This window comes from Penicillium canariense, assembly GCF_028826845.1.
Source record: "Penicillium canariense strain IBT 26290 chromosome Unknown utg000004l_segment0_segment0, whole genome shotgun sequence".
NCBI classification, from domain to species: domain Eukaryota; kingdom Fungi; phylum Ascomycota; class Eurotiomycetes; order Eurotiales; family Aspergillaceae; genus Penicillium; species Penicillium canariense.
The window spans coordinates 3,215,424-3,234,601 of NW_026622731.1; the positions used below are offsets into that span (position 1 = coordinate 3,215,424).

The 19,178-nt window shown below is 53.3% G+C and overlaps 6 protein-coding genes across 6 annotated transcripts; 1 reads left to right on the forward strand and 5 right to left on the reverse strand.

Annotated features, from left to right (window-relative positions):
- Window positions 1-190: 190 nt before the first annotated feature.
- On the forward strand, window positions 191-3,678 carry N7482_007459 (RIC1 family protein; the record flags this gene model as incomplete). The annotated part of the gene is made up of 5 exons (XM_056689584.1): window positions 191-502; window positions 575-1,969; window positions 2,030-2,297; window positions 2,388-2,830; window positions 2,884-3,678. The coding sequence occupies 5 exons, from the start codon at window positions 191-193 to the stop codon at window positions 3,676-3,678; spliced, it is 3,213 nt and encodes a 1,070-aa protein (XP_056542013.1).
- A 1,763-nt stretch (window positions 3,679-5,441) lies between these two features.
- On the reverse strand, window positions 5,442-5,973 carry N7482_007460 (translation machinery-associated protein 20; the record flags this gene model as incomplete). Its single annotated transcript, XM_056689585.1, has 2 exons — window positions 5,442-5,832; window positions 5,939-5,973. The coding sequence occupies 2 exons, from the start codon at window positions 5,971-5,973 to the stop codon at window positions 5,442-5,444; spliced, it is 426 nt and encodes a 141-aa protein (XP_056542014.1).
- Window positions 5,974-6,621: 648 nt separating this feature from the next.
- N7482_007461 (YchF/Obg family ATPase) lies at window positions 6,622-8,240 on the reverse strand (the record flags this gene model as incomplete). The annotated part of the gene is made up of 3 exons (XM_056689586.1): window positions 6,622-7,170; window positions 7,427-7,984; window positions 8,166-8,240. The coding sequence occupies 3 exons, from the start codon at window positions 8,238-8,240 to the stop codon at window positions 6,622-6,624; spliced, it is 1,182 nt and encodes a 393-aa protein (XP_056542015.1).
- A 694-nt stretch (window positions 8,241-8,934) lies between these two features.
- hir1 (putative histone transcription regulator Hir1) lies at window positions 8,935-12,439 on the reverse strand (the record flags this gene model as incomplete). The annotated part of the gene is made up of 3 exons (XM_056689587.1): window positions 8,935-9,032; window positions 9,104-11,860; window positions 11,920-12,439. 3 exons carry the CDS (start codon window positions 12,437-12,439, stop codon window positions 8,935-8,937), a joined length of 3,375 nt encoding a protein of 1,124 aa, XP_056542016.1.
- Window positions 12,440-13,290: 851 nt separating this feature from the next.
- N7482_007463 (SPFH domain-containing protein) lies at window positions 13,291-14,651 on the reverse strand (the record flags this gene model as incomplete). Its single annotated transcript, XM_056689588.1, has 2 exons — window positions 13,291-14,083; window positions 14,155-14,651. The coding sequence occupies 2 exons, from the start codon at window positions 14,649-14,651 to the stop codon at window positions 13,291-13,293; spliced, it is 1,290 nt and encodes a 429-aa protein (XP_056542017.1).
- Window positions 14,652-16,666: 2,015 nt separating this feature from the next.
- N7482_007464 (La domain family) lies at window positions 16,667-18,985 on the reverse strand (the record flags this gene model as incomplete). Its single annotated transcript, XM_056689589.1, has 1 exon — window positions 16,667-18,985. The coding sequence occupies one exon, from the start codon at window positions 18,983-18,985 to the stop codon at window positions 16,667-16,669; it is 2,319 nt and encodes a 772-aa protein (XP_056542018.1).
- Window positions 18,986-19,178: the final 193 nt, after the last annotated feature.

The following is a 19,178-nucleotide window of genomic DNA, read 5'->3' on the forward strand; positions in this document are numbered from 1 at the left end:
TCCCGCACGTGATACAGCTTATCGCCCCCGTTGGCCCAGACTATTTGGCTAGTGCTTCCTCGGTTTTGTCACTGTATTCCCTCCGCGCTGGTGGATTCTGGCCCTGAATTGCGTTTGTTTCTGGAGCGCAATGACTCCATGTGAGCTTCAGTGCCAGTCTTAACACCCTCCTCCCACTGTGAGCCGAGCCATGTACTGGCCTAATGGAGTGCCCCGGGTCTACGCGGTCAACGGCCCCAACATCGCCCATGTGTCGGATGACGTGAATCATCAGGACATCCGCAGTCCCGCAACAGAGACGCGGGACTCCACAAAATCCAAAGCTGACGATCGTGACGCAGAGAATCCAGAAATCCCAAACGATGAGCCCAAACCTGAGCCGTCAGCTGAACCGGACATCCCCAGATGGGAGCAAGAAGCTATCAATGGCCTGTGTGTTTCTCGCGCAGGTCATATGTTTGCGACCATAACTGAATCGTCTATTTGTCTATGGCAGACCAGGGTATGTCGCCTATACCGCTCACTATCTTGGCCATTGGACGGCGAGCGAACTTGGTGCTAACTCACGCGGCAGCCCACGGCGGTCGTAGCGGCGATAGCTCGGTCCTCATACTCACTGCAGATGTACGGCTCGAACGTGGCACTTCTCATGCACCCGGATTCAACAATTCTCGTTGTCCAGACCCTCAATGGATACCTCCTTACGTATTCGGTGGCATCCGACCCGGCGACGCGAGTCTATCAGCAACGCTTCGATCACTCCACACATCCGCGTCGGCAGCAACTGGCACGGTTCTCGGCTGTTGAAGAGGCAAATGTGGTTGGGGATATAAGCCTCAGATTCCGAATGGCAATCAAGATCGAGTCGGGGATTGTCAAGGCGCTGGCGCTGGATCAGGAGCTTGTCGTTGCCACTGTAAAGCCCCCCGCCATCCAGTGTATTCGATGGGTCCCGGAAACCAGTGGAACACAAACCACGTCTGAATTGCTGAGCCGTATACTTAACATACCAAAAAAGGTGTCAATAGTCGACATGGTCTATGACCGTGCCATGAACCTCTTGATCTGGCTCACCAGCAATGGCCAAGCATATGCTGTGCAACGAGTACCTGGGGTGCAAGAAGACTCTGACACACCTAAAAAGCTGTTCCATGGTCACTGCTTCCATGACCCCAAAAATGACAGCGAGAAAGCTCTCAATGTAGCGGTCAATGCCCGGTTCTCCTTACTCACCGTCGGTTGCGCGAATGGTGAGGTCTTGGTCTACACTGCCAAAGATTATATGGGAAACGTGCCCTTATCCCAGAAGCTAGAGCTTCCGGCATCTCCCGCGACTACTGGGGCGTTGACATGCATGAGCTACTCGCCTGATGGATATTGCCTATTCGCTGGCTATGAGAATGGTTGGACGACATGGAGTGTGTTTGGGAAGCCCGGCGGCAACAGCTTCTCCGTCGACTCTGCCTTGGCATCTACCAACGGAGAGAATTGGCTTACAGGTATCTCAGACGGCTGCTGGATCGGCGGTGGATCTGACATTATACTGTCGGGACAAAATGATCGGCGTCTTTGGATCCTGGAGACAGCACGCAGCGCCTTGACAGGCTGCTTCTCCGCTGCAAACCTAGCTCGGGGATTACTTCAGACAGGGACCGAGTTCATTCTATACCGTGGACATGACTTGCCCGATCTGATGACCATCTCCGGCAAGGACTCGCTATGGCACCATGCTCAGTATCCCCCTGCATACCTTCACTCACAATGGCCTATTCGGTCCTGCGTGGTGTCTCCGGATGGACGGTATGTTGCAATCGCAGGTCGACGGGGACTGGCGCACTATAGTGTAAATAGCGGCAGGTGGAAAGTGTTTGGGGATTCTAAAGTGGAGAACTCGTTCGCTGTTCGAGGAGGCATGTGTTGGTACGGGCATATCTTAATTGCTGCTGTTGAGAGCGACGGGTCATACGAGGTATGTGAGCCATTGAGTCTTGCTCTCCTATATTGGTAAAGAACTGACCGAGATATTTAGCTGCGTCTCTACTCGCGGGAGGATACGCTTAGCAACAACTCCATCATGCATATCGAATACCTCCCGTCGCCCGTGGTGTTCATTGGTCCGTCTGGGGAAGACTCTCTCTTGGTTTACACCTACGATAACATTCTGTACCATTATATCATCAACTCTATGCAGCCCCAAATAACTCTTGTTCCAGTCGGGCAGATTGCATTCAACGGAATTGTCAGAGCGCCCACCCGGGTCCGGGCAATCAGCTGGGTTTTGCCCGAGGACCAAATGCGTGAGTATCCAATAATTGCGCCATCAGTTGCTATGTACACGTTTAACTGTTAGACAGGGAATGGTGATCCTTCTCAGGACGTGAAGGTAGCATCGGTGCTCCTCCTAGTCGACGGCAACCTCGTCCTCCTACAACCGACAGTGACGGACGGCGGCGACCTCAAATACGACATGCGAGTCATCTCCCATGATGTGGAGTATTATGTCTTGACGCGTGACCAGCTCTCTTTCAACTTCTCGTCTCAGGTCGATGAGTCCTTACCGTCCAGCCCGTCTGCCGAGGTGGCACTTGGGCCATCCTACAGTAGCCTGTCGCTTCGGGATTCTTTGTGGATGTTCCGAGGCAAAGATCTTCTAGCATGGAATGATGTTCAGGATGTTCTGCAGCAGGAAACGGTGCCGGCACCGCTGATTATTCCTCTGGACTTCTATCCTCTATCTGTGATATTGAATAAGGGCGTTGTGCTCGGAGTGGAGTCTGAAATGACGCAACGGCGAGATGTGACATTCACCAGCCTAAAGTTCGCCATTCGGGTATGTTCAGTTTGTCGCATCTATATCTGTCTTCCATGACTAATCCTGTTCAGACACACCTTTTCCTCCCATATTTCCTCCAATACTGCTTGGTTAACCTCGGGACACCCGCTGCACTTTCTCTGTGCCGTCACTTCTCGCATCTGTCTTATTTCGCCCACGGTCTCGAAATTCTACTCCATCACGTTCTCGACGACGAAGTAGACAACGAAAGCCGTGCAACCAAGGCCGAAGGTGAAGGGCCCCTCCTCCCCACCGTCATTTCTTTCCTCCAAGCATCCCTTCCCACACGTGAATACCTCGATATCGTGGTACAATGTACACGCAAGACAGAGCTTCGATCCTGGCGCACCCTCTTCACCTATCTGCCTCCGCCGAAGGACTTATTCGAGCAAGCCCTCAGATTGGACTCGCTCAAGACAGCTGTTGGATATCTTCTGGTGCTCCAGGCATTTGAAGACGAAGAGCAAGGCCATGACGGGCGCATTGAAGAATACGTTGTCCGTCTAATTGGCCTGGCGTCCCAAAAGGGAGACTGGGAGCTCTGTGCTGAGCTCGCTCGATTCTTGATTGCACTTGATTCCTCGGGCGAAATGCTGCAGCGCGCAATTGGCCGCGTAGGCCTACGATCTGGTTCTCGGCCATCGGCGAATGCTGGCAATTCAGGCTTGGGTTCGAGAACCAATTCTGCTGCAAGTGTGAAAGGCCTTGGGCTTACTCTTCCGGTTCGCACCCCATCTTGGTCCTCCCTCTCCCCGACTTCGTCGCTATCCCCACACCAGAGCGGGCGTGACGGCGATGTGTCGGACGAGTACCCACATTCTCTAGACAGCCGTGATGGCTTATGAGTTCCTAATCACGTTTGGCCAGGCGTGAACCCCCGCCTGCATTTCTCCTGGCTCTCTCTGTGTATAATATGAATATAGCGCACGTTGTTCTACGTATCCCGGGCCACATTCGTATGCCTGACCATCATGCTCTGTAATATCAATGTTCTCTTTTTCTTCCACCCTAGCCTGTCGACCATTGGATAGCCAGTTATCTAGCAATAAACGCGTATAGCAGGATAACATACCACCCATTTGTGAATTCAGAGTTAGTATAAAGTCCAAATTAACCTACTGCAGCTTATCTTTTTGAAATTAGCCTGCATATTGCTCATTGATAGTTCAAGCTGAATGAATTGATTTATTGACCTGTACTAGAAAAGATTATGGCGTCAAACGGACAGCTGAAATTGGCCGCCCTGGCGTCATTCTTAACCACATCAACCAAGTTTTCCATCGAAATATTCCACGCCGACCTATGCTTTTTGAGGTTCGGGACAGGCCTCTTGCTTAAGTCAATCGGAGGAGGAAACAGAATAGCGCTCCTATACCAAACAAGATTGTCACGGGTAGTAAGTACGTAGTCTGTCTAACGGTAGGTATGGCGCTGGCTACTGCTTGAATATATTCGCAGTATGACCCACCCACCAGTTTAGCGTTCTTACCATGCCAACGTGAATCTAATAGGTAGGAACTGACTAGCATTTGATTCCTTCCACGACTAGGACTCTATCCTACTACTTTGTTTCCCTATCTACTATGTGATTTTATTCGACCCTTTTACAACCGATCCACGACTAGCATTTCATCACATCCAATGAACGTGGAGCGGCGGCGCTACTGTACCGCCCCTGGTTCTGGTCCAGAAGGTTGTCTGATTGAATAAAAGCAGCTTTCAAGCCTTGGGCTTTAGAGGCACTTTATTTTTGCAACGACGTATTTCAATCGCGTCTTCAGAAGGAATGATAATATCGTCAAATTGACCTATCTTCAAAATGAATACTTTCTTGCAGAATACTGACTGAATACGTTGTTTTCGGAGCTCAGGTTGCTGAAGGCGGTATGTTACTGCAGTACAGGTACAACATAAATACAGTACCAATCAGCGCTTTGCCTGGTTCACATTACTTGTTCAACTTAGTTATACAGTAATTCGGCCCTTTATCCTGCTGCTGTAAATCATATGACTCACAATACTTCGTATACTCTATTTCTACCCACAAAACAAGTTGGTTTCCCTTGCAATGGTTCTGGGTTTTGAAGATTGCTTGAAAAAAGTATCAAAAAATTGATGAAGCCAGAGCGACTTGAACGCCCAACTTTCAGGTCTGGAATCTGACACTCTACCAATTGAGTTATGGCTCCTCATTGGATAAAATAAAGTGTACTGTTTATGAATGTTGATCCAGATAATTTACGAAGCTTTACTTTACGGTCAGAAATACCGTCAGGAACACGAGAAGAAATGACAGCGAAATTCCCTTGCATATGTACAGTATTGTAGGTCCCTAATGTGTACGGGCCGTCAGCATCAATGCTGACCTTGAAGCTAGAAAGTGATCCCATATGCTTGGAAGCCTGTTCACAGATGCTTGACACCGAATGTAGCTCTCCAAAGACCTACTGTCTGTCTCCAGACTAGATACCTATTCCAAGGAAAAGAAACCAAAAAATCGAATCATTTTCATATCATCAACATGAGTGTATCATCACTATCGAGGTATATGCAACCATTCCGCATAAAATAAATCATAACAGTCCATAAAGATACTGGACCCAACTCTCTAGTCCAACTGCATCTTCCAAAGCCCATCACCCAGATAATGCCCCTCGTCTATAACAACGCCCTTGCCCTTACTCTTCATCTCTTCCGTGCCCATTTTCAGCGCACCGACAAGGCAAACCTCCTCCTTGCCCTCAGCCTTGACAGCAACGACCTGTCCAGTCTCGAGGGCATGCTCTGCGTCCGGCAGGCGGCCACCGGGGGAGGTCAAGCCGGGGGCCATGAGAGCAGCGCCGGAGAGCACGAAGCGGATGGCGCCGCGGTCGATTTGGATGGTGGGGAGGGCCGAGGGGTAGGCGTGGATGAGGCGGAGGTGGGGGATTGGTGGATCGTCGAAGCGCTGGAAGAAGAGGGGGGTTGAGTCTATCGTGTAGAGCGTTGCGCGCTCGGGGCTGTGGGGGTTGATCTGTTAGTTTGTTGGGTGTTCTGTGATAGTTCGCGTGGGTAGAACGAGTGATAAGGCAAGAGGATTATAGCGTTGAGTGGTGGAATGCGTACAGCTTGACAGCTTCCAGAGAGGCCTTCTTCGGCATGATCTCTTCAATGTAGGGTTCGAAGCCGGGGTATGTCTCCAGCAGCTTCTGGCGCAAGCCGCGCGCCGCGGAGGACTTAACCTTAGAGCGGTTACTCGGCGGGATGCTGCATAGAAAGCCATGTTAGCCAGGGTATCCTTAGTTCAAAATGATCCTTCCTTTTCCAATTGGCTCTCGCAAGAGGTGTAGGTTAAGCTCTGGTGGGCTCCAGCGGCTGTCGTTGGAGATTGTGCTCCTGTGGGATGAATATTTCGCGCCCATTGCTCGCCCTGGACGGACGAAGCAACGTCTGCATACAAAGCCGAAGCAACTAAAGCCACCGTGGTTCGAAAAAATTTACCGATTGGTTCCACTCACTCTTTTTTAAACATGATGTTGGTTTGTTGGATGTGGTTGAACGCTTCGGGGTGCGAAGTGGGATGCGCGGGGAGTGTCACCTGACCATATTTTCGTCCACCAAAGATTCGAGTCTTTCGTTGCAGCTGAACAGCCACCAGCGGAAGGCAAGTTTGGGTGCGAGATGGAAGGAATTGGGAACTTTTAACCGCTTAGAATGAGATATCTACGGTGCAAATGCAGCATCTTTTACGAAAAAAGGGAATTATCAAGTCACATCAAAACAATGTATATCAATTTGAGCTATCTGCACTAGGACTTGGCAGCACCAGCCTTGATGAGCATGATATCACCGTCCTCAACGACGTAGTCCTTGCCCTTGGTCATGATTTTGCCAGCAGCCTTAACAGCAGCCTCATCGCCAAGCTCCCTCAGGGTGCTGTAGTTGTACACGACAGCCTGAATGAAGGTCTTCTCGAAGTCAGTGTGGATGACACCAGCGGCGCTGGGAGCCTTGATGCCCTTGCGGATAGTCCACTGGCGGACCTCATCGGCACCGGTGGTGAAGAAGCTGGCCAGGTTGAGGGCCTGGCGCATGGTAGTGATGACCTTGGGCAGGCCGGACGCGGTGCCAAGGGTCTTGCACTCCTCGGCGGCAGCCTCGTCGCCCAACTGGGTCAGACGCTCCTCGAACTGTGCCGAAATGGGCAGGATGGGCGAGTTGGGGGATGTATTCTTGACCCACTCGAACAGCTTGGGCAGGTACTTGTTCTTCTTGCGGATGAAGTCCTTCTCGCTCAAGTTGACGAGGTAGACACAAGGCTTGGCAGTGAGGAGGAACAAAGGGTTGATAACTTCGACCTGGGAGTTCAATCTTTGTCAGCATGGAAGAACTGCAAAAAGCTTGATGTGGTCTTTTTGAGATATAAAAACTCCAATGTTTTTTTCAGTATAGGAGTTTACTTTCAAGATGCCCTCTACGTGATATAAAAATGAGGGATTCAACGAGCTGGGTTATATCGCGCAAGCGCTTATTCATCATAAAACATTGGAGTTTTTTGGGGCGGGTGGAGCGGGTGCAAATAGGAAGGAAGGGAAATTCTTGTTCAAAACGTACCTCCTTGGGGCTCCAGTCGCCCTCACGGATATCCTTGCCGGCTTTGAGCCACTCAAGAACCTTGCCAGTAGTAGCCTCCTCCTCCTTCAACTTCTTCATCTCCAGCGACTGGCCACCACGGCGAGTCTGCTTGCCCAGAGCCTCGAGAGCCTTCTCGACGAACTCGATATCCTTGATCCGCAGCTCCTCGCTGATGATGACCAGATCGCGGACGGGGTCGACATCGCCCTCGACGTGGATAATCTCGGCATCATCGAAGCAACGAACGACCTGGAAGATCGCGTCGACAGCGCGGATGTGCGACAGGAAAGCGTTACCCAGGCCAGCACCCGTGGAAGCACCGCGGGTCAGACCGGCAATATCGTACACGGTCAAATTGGCAGGCACCTGCGACTTGGGCTTGTAGTGGTCACAGAGCCAGTCGAACCGCTCATCGGGGACGATGACGCGGGCCTCTTCGGGGTCAATGGTGGCATAAGGAAAGTTGGCAGGGTTACCCAGAGAGGACTTGGTGATAGATTGGAAGAGCGTCGACTTGCCGACGTTGGCAAGACCAACCTAAAGATCACATTGTGAGTCTTTGTGTTCTGGGAGGGGGGTGTGATGGGTGTAGAGAGAAAAAAAGAAAAGGGGAAGGGGGTGGGCGGAGGGAGGCTTAAATAGTTTCGTGGAATTAAAAAGTGGACTGTGCTGTGCGAAAAAAACAGAGGGAAAAAGGGTGGGGTCGCTGCTCACATACGATACCGCTCTTCAAGTTGTTGCCGGGACGGCCCAGCAGGACCTTTTCTTGAACTTGGGCCTTCTTGGGAGGCATTTTATTGGATTTCTTCTTCTTGCTGGAGTAGAAGCGACAGAAAGAAGGTGGGAGGTGGGGGGAGGAGGAGTAAAGGCGGAAGCGGGTGCAGGGATGGCGCGCGGCAAAAGCAGGACCAGCTGCGGATCGGTCAACGATGCGAAGGAAAAAAACGGAAGATGGTAGAAGAGACGTGATTGCGGTGCCCACAGTGGCAGTGGACAAGGTCAATGGCTTAAATCAAGCAAGGAAAAACAAGGGAATGTATGGCAACCGAGTCCAAAGAGGGTGAGCTGAAGGATGTCATCGAAATTTTCTGCCGGTCAGTTGGACACCTGACCGCCCACGTGAAGAGCAAGCCCTGCCCTTTTACGTCACAGCGTCACAGCAGAATTGAGTAGATACGTAGAAGTAGATACGCAGCAGTATAATAATACTCCGGAGAAGGGGGTCGACCATGTGCGTTCGTAAGTAGTTGTAGTGCGAACGAAAGAGTGCTTTTGGCAGAGGCAGAGGCACAGCACGCCCAAAAGCTTATAATACAATTACAAAAAGCAACAAATCGAGCATCCATCTCGCATCCCCTTTACGTGGGATAGGAAAACCAGCCATGCAGAAAACCCCCCGGTGTTCCCAGAAGCCCAAACAGCCCACATATAAACGCCAATAAAAAAAACGTAGAAGAAAAGCAAAGACACAGGAAGACAACGTATCATTATAAATCCATCGCATCGCCAGCCTCGGATGCGGTATCAACCATGTCCAGGAGCTTAGCATATGGGACCGTAACCCGCTGGAGTTCGCGATATTTACCTGAGGATTAATGTTAGCCAAGTGAAAAACACGAAATTAAATCCAAACAGGAAGGAGAGCAAGAAACATACCGAGAGCAAGGATCACCTCCTTCAGAAGGGTCTCCCGCGGCCAGCCACAAAGATCGTCGGATCCCTCGCGCCAATTGCGGCCGTCACGCTCATTGACCTGCAGCCTGGAAACAGCCTCTGTCCCTTCCTCGTCGTCGAAAAGGCCACCGATCAAGCCCTTTAGCAGCTCTTCAACCTTACCCTTCAATCCCTCCGCACCAATGCGCTTTGCATACATGTTCAGGTACAGGCGGAACTCCTCCTTCGCACCCAGCGATAAAGCAGCAGCCATGCGGTTCTCCAAATGGGCAATGGAAACACTAGACTCGAATGTTTCATAGCCTTCGCGCGAGAGAAGGACTTTGATAAGCCGCTGCAGGAAGTAAGCTCGGCCCCGCAGGAGGGTCTCATTGGTGGTGTTGCGCTCCAGAAAGGGAATGATGCCGGCCGAGACAGCTGCCTTTGCATCTTTGGTATCTTGATTGGCCTCTCTAGCCTGCAGGTTGCCCACTGGCGCATCAGTCGAGTTCCAATACTGGCTGCCGACGGCCCACCACGCCTCCGAGACGCGTTGCCACGTGTACATGGACGGTGAGTAGGAGTATCCCTCGCCGTTGGTGAGGGAAACAACTATCCGGCCTTCGGAGTTGATGCGTGCATCTGTGACGGCGGGTGCTGCGGTGGGATTGCCGCCCATAGTGTGGAGAGCAGCGTCGAGAACGGGCTGGAGAGAGACAGGAGGGTGCGGGGAGGACAGGTGCTTCACGTTCCAGACATAGCACATGCCCACCGAAGAGATACACATGATCCAGGGACCATTGCACTCCAAGATGACTGGCTGTGCTTCCAAGACCAGCGCGTTTACCAAGCGGCGGCCTGCAGGAGTCCAGAGGTAAACAGAACCGTCTTCACAAGCAGCGGCCCACATGCTCTGATTTCCAGTGACAAGGAGCACAGATTTGGGCAAAAAGTCTTGCCACAATGGCTGCTCCCCGCGGAAAAGAGTAAGGCGGACTGGCTCGCGGTCCACTGCCCGCCCGGTCAGGCTGGCCGGCGAGGGATTCCGCGCCTCGAAGACCACATCAACGCGGCCTTTGTCTTTTGAACTTGAGTCGCCTGCCTGGGCAGGTGGCTCAGTGGGTTTCCCATTAGGGTCAAGTGCACGGAGGATGTGACTGCGAATCTTAGGGACTGCTAACCGCACCTGGCTAACGGACATGCAGGGGTTCGTGACTGCAGGACGGATGAAGTCGGGGGTTGGTTCTTGGCCGGTTGCTGCAGGTTGCACAACCGCTGGTAGAAGGCCATCAGGCGTGTTCGCCATGATGGGAGTGGCGCCGTTCTGACTTGCAACAGCGACACGCTTCTCAGCCAGACCCTCCTCATCGCCTTCCAGCTGCGCAAGTTTACGCTTATTCCCGAAGAGTAGAGCAGTCAAGCCACCCTTCGGCAAGCCATCAAACGGCTTCGAAAGGTCAACAAGTGACGTTGGGGCATCGGCTTTGACCTGACTGCTAACAGACGCCATCAAACGGGCCTGGGGAAGAGAAGATTCGCCAGCTCCAGCTCCAGAAACCAGCAAGGGTGCAATACGCTTCTTGCCTTCTTTTGTGTACGTCGGTCGTTGCTTCAACCTCTCCAACTTGGCATGGTACGGATCTGGCTTCGCAGCTTCGGCGGCAGGTGTTGAAGAAGTCCCATTCGTCTGCGTCTTGTTCGTCTCTGGGGCTGGTGACGGGACTCGAGCAGGTGTTGTGCCATTCGATGGCTGCGATGCGGATCCTCCGTTGACAGCAGGTTCGGCATGACCATCGCCCATCAGCGCACCCATTCGGCCCTCTACACCCTTGATCTCCCCAGCTTTGCTCTTCTCCTCTAGCAGCAGACTATCGGTAGTCTCTGTGATACCGGCGCCCTTGCGATTCGTTCCAAACTTGGTGAGCGACTTTTCATTCTCTTCCATCTCTGTTGCCCAGCCCAGCTCGCCATCCTCAAATCGCACAGCCACAATTGTGCCATCCAGAGCCGTAGCATAGAGACAGGTGCCATCGGGGCTCCATGCGAGATCCGAGATCGACTTGGCGGCCATTTCCTGTGCAACCACGATCGGGCGCGCATTGCTCGTGATCCAGACACTTAGTGACTTATCTGCTCCAGCACACGCAATCACAGTTATATGGTGCTGCGCTGCGTGGTTGTCAGGCTGCTTCGGATCCACCGGCTCCCTTGAGTAGAGACGGGGAGAAAATGAGCAAACCTCGACAGGTGCTTCATGCCCGATGAGGTTGATATCTCCATCCCAAGAGCCACGGTTGATAATGGCAACCGAGCTGACCGGGCCGTTGACGGCATTCGCAGCAGCGATATGCATACCATCTGGCGACCAGGAACAGCGGCGGAAATATGCGGTCAGGGGAGAGTTAGCAAAGGGTGCGGAGATGGTATGTTCCAAGACGAAATTATTCATCTGGTCATGGGCGCTGGAGTTCGGGGCAGGGGACGTAAAACGGAAGATGCGCACGGTACGATCGTCACTGGCCGTGGCAAAGTACTTGTTCGCCGGGTCGAAGGTGATACCCTTGACGTGACTCTGGTGCACGGCTAGTGTTTTCAGCTTCTCGAACGTATGCCCCGACCACACGACAACCTTCGAGTCGAGACCGACGGAGACCAGAATCGACGAGTCGTGCGACCATCCCAAATCCTGCACATCGTTGTCGTGGCCGATCAATCGCCGAATTGTGCGCCAGTTCTCGACCGGGGGTGCCTCGTCCGAGCCTGTGTTTCCAGAATGCCGTGAGTGATCTATCCCCCAATAATGTATCCGCAGAACCTACCGAATGTGGAGTGTGTTGGAGGATTCGAATCAAGCGTGTACACGCAGACGATCTTATCGTCCGCCCCGGAGGCAAGGTACTTGCCATTGGGCGAGAAGCGAACAGTATGAATCGTGCCAGAATGATTGCTCATTGAGGCGAGCTGTTTCGGCTTGCTTGCGAACTCCGGATTACCAGTGTTGTATATGGCCTCCGTAGACCAGATCCGGACGTATCCATCTAAAGCGCACCGAAAGTAAAGTGTTAGCATCAGGCTTGCACCCGTCTGCGTTCCATCCAGCTCAAAGACCAGCAAAGGCTCACCTCCAGCAGCAGTCACTAATCTCTTTCCATCGGGCGAGACATCGCAGCTGTAAACTTCGAAATCTTTCCGTTCCCCTACGGAAGCGCACGAATTAGCCCCAGTGTCCGAAACCAGCTTGGCGATAGCTTTACGCCGCCTCCAAGCAAACCCAGGTATCTCTTCCTTCCCAAAATCCAAGAAGAAGGGGCTCCGCTGCAGAGAGTAGCATACCTCCATGCGTGAGCCAAACAGGCTTGATAATATGCATTGCGCAGCGCGGGCAGACTGCGCCCCTCCCTTGTATCAGAGAAGAACAATTCGGCCAGGTTCAAATAGTTCGCGTGCGAAAATCTCGGCTTCAGGGGAGCGAGCGGCGGCGGGAGGGACGTTGGTCGTGGAAGGGCGGCGTGGTAGGGTGAGCGTTAGGTGTTTATCGGGCAGGACATCGCACGGCTGTTGAAGAGCGGCCACGACCCCTAAAGCGAGGATCTCCTACAAACGAAGGGCAGTGGAGATCGGTTTGGTGAGGGGACCGCAGATGGAGTCGGGGGTGTGGGGATGATGGAAGTCGCAGAGGCACAAGGAGGGCGCGCCCGATAGAAAAGTCGCGATCTCCAGATTTGGCGCCTGGCCCGAGCTCCCTTTCGCGTTTGGCTATATAGCTGGCTGGACCTGTCAAGCATACGCCGCCGCTGAGGTACAGCTCTATTTTACGTATCCTGGGAACAAGTGATAATGTCATAATTGATCTACACACGTATCATACACTGGTGCTTTCATTTTCCCTTTTCCCTTCCTTGCCAATATCCACAACGTCCTTATGTACACATACATGGTCCCGTCGGATCATCCCGCACAGCGCAAAGCGCTGGGTGCATTTTTGACCCCTGAAAGATATGCTGTAAAGCAGTAGAACAGACCAGAAGAGAACCATGAGCAGAGGAGAGTGGTACAGAGGTAAACCGGCGCCAGAAGAGACTCGGTTGAAACAAGATGCAGGACACAAGAAAAAGAAAAATAGCACATAGCAGGAGAGAGTGAGAGGGAAGATAGAGGGTGGGTCCATCGTTTTGTTTCGCTTGCGCCTATTAATTCTGCTTGCTGGTCTGATCGAATCCGTCCAGCACGCTCTGCGCAACATCATTTTGGTGAACCTTATCGGCGGACTCGATATCGTCAACATCGGACTGATGGGACTTGCTAGTAGCATGAGCAGTCTCCTCGCCGAGGGCCTTGGCAGCAAAGCTCTTCGCCTGGGTCTCGCTGATCTTGCCATAAACCGACATGGCCGAGGCAATCATGCCACCCATGTCACCGACATTACCCGGGACCACCACCGCGGTGCCCTCACGGGCCAGTTTGGAGAAAGCATCGACGTACTGCTCAGCCACGCGCAGGCTGAGGGCACCCTGGGCACTTTCCTGGCCCTCCTGGATGGCTCGGGCAACAGCCTCGATTCCGCGGGCCGTGGCATGAGCCTTGAGCTGGATGGCCTCGGCCTCACCAGAAGCGCGGTTAATCTGCTCGGCACGCAGCGCCTCGGATGCAAGAATCACGGACTGCTTGCGACCCTCAGCGATGTTGATTGCGCTCTGGCGCTGACCCTCGGATTCGAGGATCTCCGCTCGCTTCGACCGCTCAGCCGTGACCTGGCGGTGCATGGCTGCCACAACGCCGTCCGGCGCATGAATGTCCCTGATCTCGTAACGCAGGCAGACGACGCCCCAGTCCTGTGCAGCCTCGTTGATGGCTTGTGTGATGTTGGTGTTAAGGGTGGCGCGCTCCTTCAGAACGTGGTCCAGAGTAAGCTGGCCGATTTCGGATCGCATTGTCGTCTGCGCCAGCTGGGAGATGGCATATTCCGCATCCTCGACGCCGTAGCTGAGGACAGACACCGTTTAGTCATTGACTCATGAAGTATAACTCAAGCCGCGCTCTCTTGAGAGACTCACCTAGCTTTATAAGCATCGAAGACCCTTGTGTACAGCACACCGTCCAACTCCAAGGTAACGTTATCCGCCGTAATAGCATTCTGGCTCGGAATCTCAATAGCCGATTCCTTCAAGCTCCTCACATACGCGATGCGATCCACAAATGGAATAAGAATAGCAAGACCCGGCTCCAAGATCCGGTGGAACTTGCCCATTCGCTCAACAATCCAGGCTGTCTGCTGCGGAACGAACCGTACGACAGTGTTGGCGGGGAGAGTCTGGCGGTTTGTGAAGTAGGTGGTGGGACCAAGGCTGGATCCCTGCGCGCCGCTCGCGGCAGCAAAGTTACTGAAGAGGGACTCTGGGGCAAGATTCCGTGGAGAATTCGAGACCGCTCGACACTGTGTTGGGGTCATGCATAGCGCGGCGACTGGTCGGGCAAGGCGGCGCTGCTGGGGAAGGAGGTTAGCACCTCGAATCCGGAGGAGTCTCGATGTCTGGCGGGATGTACCCTCCATCTTGAGGGGTGTGAGTCGGAAGTGAGGGATTGGTATTGAAGAGGGGGAAGAAAGAAAGTGAGCTGGTCAAGCCGAGCTGTCGGTATGACCTTGGAAGGCTCGGGCTTGGTCGCTGCTCCGAGTGGTCGACGTGTGGCGGCCTCAGGCATCATTATTACTTCCCAATTATGCGCATACACTTCGAGCCCGGGGAAATCCATGTGGGGTGGAAGTCGTTCCCTGCAACTCATATCTGTAAAGCCAAAAGTGAGGCCTTTAATATTGCCTGAACTGAGTCTGATCTGATTTTGATGAAGTGCGACCCACATCATGCATATCCTATTACCCAGACGAAAGAACACGGAACGACCGGACTATGCACAAATTAAGAGCAATCGACAGATAAATGAAGTAATGCAAGCCCCAAAGCAGGAATTTTAAGTATCAAATAAGTCCGGAGCATAGCAAATGAGGTGTACACAGGACACCACCAGGAGGGAGCAATCAACTGTGGGTATATACACACCATCGACAGCACACCCCCTCCATGTGAGCAACACCCCACTGGAAACCAGTCCAGCTCCCAGGTGGGGAAATGGAATGAGAATAGACCTCAAGGGAACGCGGATGACATCATACGAGGCACTTTTTTTCATTGCTGTGCTGTTCTCGACCGTTGCATTGCTCTGGGTCGTTGTACCGTGATGCTGATACTCGCTAAGATCCAGAGCGCAAGAGCCGGGATAGGCACAAACTGGCTGGATCGAATGATAAAACGGGCGAAACAAGGAGAAACCACTTGACAAGAGAGGAAAGACACACGAAAAATCTCTATAATCGGAAGAAAGGAGGAAGAACATCATTTTTTGGGCCCGGCACACCGATGGTATCAGGCAGAAGGGAGGGGGATATTTGCCCAGTAATATCATGCCCGGACTCCAGAGAACATTTTGAAAGGGAAGAAAAACAAAGCCCATGAATTTGAAGCAAACAACACGAAGAGGGAAGAAAAACACACGGAAAAAAGGTAAATGAGAAACTCCGAGGCTTCACGGTGGACCGGAAAGACTAGCCTGCCGTTGTTGCGATGGAAATGAACCATTCGGCGCTCTAAAAGGGAGGTAGGCGACGATGCATGCAAGACCTTTTGAACGCAACAATGCTGATCATGATTTGGGTGGAAGAAACGCGGAAAGAAACAAACAATATGGCCCCCGAAAAACAAGGGAAGAAGTATTTGAAAGCAAAAAAAAGGAAGCCGATGATGGATTCAAGCAAGAGATTTCCCCCACGCCTGCTTCCTCCCCCCATACACACCATTGTCAAAATAGCCCCACCTTGCAACGGTCGTGAGTTCCACATCTCCGCTCGCCAATTGACGAGCAGAGAAGTTGAAAGATCGCCGTGTTGTGCTTCGTCTGTCCGGCCTGTGACAAGTGAACGAAGTAGGCAAAGACCTGCTCGGAAGTAACGGTGCGACTCAGAAGACAGGCATGGTAAAACTCATCAGAGCGTTGAATCCATAGTCGACGTGTAGTGTGAAAAGATCATCAATGGCTAATCGCCTAAATTCATTGTACAGTTGCAAATTGAAGGTGCGGGTGAGGTACTGTGACCAGGTACGATAGGGAGGACCGGTCACAAACCCAGACTCGGGGTTTGATGACCATCCATCGGGAGCGTAGTATTGGGAAATCTCGGAGTAGTAGACAGGAGCGAAACTTTTGGGATGTGAAAGTGAAAGGTCTCGCGCCCCTCGATTCGAACGGCCAGCATTTCCCTCTGGGAGGCGGCTTATCGGTTGGACAGGTAATGGATCTGGATGGATAGCGTTGTTTCTTGTCCACGTCAATGCTAATAGAGAGACAAACAAAGAAAGTCAGCCCCCATCCAGAGCCTACCACCGCGGTAAGGGATGGGAATCACAGTACCCAGAGGAATACCACTCCGTTCTGACCCGAGTGGGAAGCGAGTTGATTGGGGACGAGTTTAGTCCGCGCGCTGAAGGATAGATGTCAGTAAGTGAACTTTTCAAATTAGTGGGAGAAAGAGACTGTCGATTGTAGGCTGCCTTCGGAAAAGGGAAAGGAATCTGGGGTTGTTCCTACATTGGCAATTTCATTCTGCGCAGGCTGGAACTCAGGTGCTGCCGAGGAGAGCGGCGTCCGAGATCCGCGAGATGCGGCGCCATTGGGGACAAACTGGCGGGGTCCGTTGTGATTCGCTCCATTGGTAGCGCTGTCAACGTGGTTGTTGAATGGGACATTCTCGTCAATTTTCCCGGAGTGCTTCGCGGGAGGAGCACCCTCATGCTGTGCTGAAGGGTCACGCTGGTCAACAGGGAGAACCCACTGCGCCCACCTCTCCTTCGGGCGGAGTCGGTCCACGCCATCTTCGCCGATCTGGTAGTCTACGTTCCGCAGACTGCGAGAAACGTGACGAAGCATCTCAAAGTCCTCGGTCAGGGACTTGACGCGCTTGAAGCTGGCGATGACACCCAGAGGAACAAAGCCCTGGGAATCCATATGACGACGCAGGAACATGTCCTTACACATGTTGTCAACCGAAAAGTAGTACTCAAGTTGCATAGACAGCATAGTCATGAGGCCGAATGGCTCCATGTACTGTTGGTAGGGGACCGCGCTCATAGGGCCAGGAGCCACGTTCTGGTAGGGGTACATGGTGTTGATCTCCGCAGGGAAGGGATAGACATTGCCATACATGCCAGCCGAAGCGGGCAATGATGGGGACCGCAAAGGCATCCGGTTGTTCTGCTGTTGCCCATTCTGGACACCGTGTTGGGACCGCTGGCGATCGTTGAAGCCAAACTTGCCGGGAACAAAGGTATTCGCCATGCTAAACTGAGGGTTCTGGCCGAAGTTGGAGTACGGTCCACGGCTGCGGTTGGCATTCCGGCCACCACGCTCTGCACGAGAGTCGCCACGCTCGCGGTTGAAGTCCTGGGGGCCAGTAGAATCACGGTTCATGTCAGCAGACTTGGGGCCAGACTCAGCACGACGGTCGTTAACACGAGCAGCAGCCTGAGAGTCGACAGCTAGGTGAGCGCCCTTCGAGTTACGGTCACCAGCCCGGGCATCTTGATTCCTTGTGAACTGCTTGCCATCACGCTGGGGGCGGGAGGAGTGCTCGCCGCTGGTGACCTGCTTTCCATTTGTAGCGACATCCTCGCCACCACGGGCTCCGCGGCCACGATCCGTAGCCTGACCCTTGCGAGCATCCGGGTTGGCAACGTCAGCGCTGTTTGAGCGTCTGGACTGTGCGGGAAGGGAAGCTGCTCGACCAGTACCGGCCTCATTCCGTCCACGTTCTCCGGAACCCTGCTTGGCAGCCGAAGCCTGGGGGGTATGGCCAGAGGCAGCCTTCTCACCGGCGGCAGCACCGCCACCGTGAGCGCCACCACGTCCACTGTCACGCCCACCGCGAGCAGCTCTGCGGCCACCGCGGCCAGATGATGCTGACGGAAGAGGGGTATTGAAAACAGCAGTGGGAACGTAGTTCACGGGCATCCACTTCTCCTTGCCGTGGGATCGAGCAACAGGGCTCTTGTCTGTCCGCTCGATCTTCTCAGTCTTCTCCTGGGCCTTCTTTTTCTCCTCACCCAGTGCAACCTGGGGGGTCGGCCACGAGGACGCATCCGCAACAGGAGGGAGATTCTCGTCACGGCCCTTGCCGTCAGTTTTCTTGCCCTTGGTCCCTTCTGATGCACCATCGGCGCCCTTCTTCTTGGAGCCAGCCTTGCCAGAGTCCTGCTGGCCCTCCTCAGATTTACCCTTGCCAGCGGCAGGTGCCGGGGTGGTCTTAGCCTTGGCTTCCTGGGCCTCCTTCCTTTGCTGCCAGATGTTCACGGAGGGGAGAGGGGCAGCTTTGAGCTCCTTTGGAGGGGCAGCCTTCTCCGACTTTTCAGACTTCTCCTTCGAGGCTTCCGAACCATTCTCGGATTTGTCAGCCTTGGCATCAGGCTGACTCTGCTTCTCAGACGAGGCATCCGCGTTTCCGTTGGTGGTATTGGACGCATCACCATCCTTCGACTGTGCGGCAGTTGACCGGACGCTCGGAGACGAGGTCCTGGAGTTGTTGGCCTTCGATCGGTGAGCATGCTTGCTGGTAACAGTGGTGAACTCGGCTTCCTTGTCCACGCTTGTCGTGGTGGTCTCGGGCTCCTGCGGTGTCTCCGTTTCAGAAACAGTGGTCACGGACTCAGCTGCTGGAACACTATCGCTGGGCTCCTCGGCCTTCGGTTCGGACTTCTCGGACTCTGTCGATCCTGCCTTGCTGGGCACTGGTGTCCCAGAAACGCCCTTGGCGGCTTGCGCGTAAGAAAATGTAGCGCTCATCGTGCCTTTTGTATGGGACGAAACTCGTCGTTTTGTTGTAAATAGATGAATCCGTTTGGAGAACGGGTTCTTCCTTCGGCGAGCCTGGAGGTCTTCGTACACGCCCACGCGCGAGAAATCTCCGGCACCGGTATCACTCAGAAGAGGGCTTCAACCTTCTTGTAACCCCACCAAACAGCAACTTCCCGTTCAC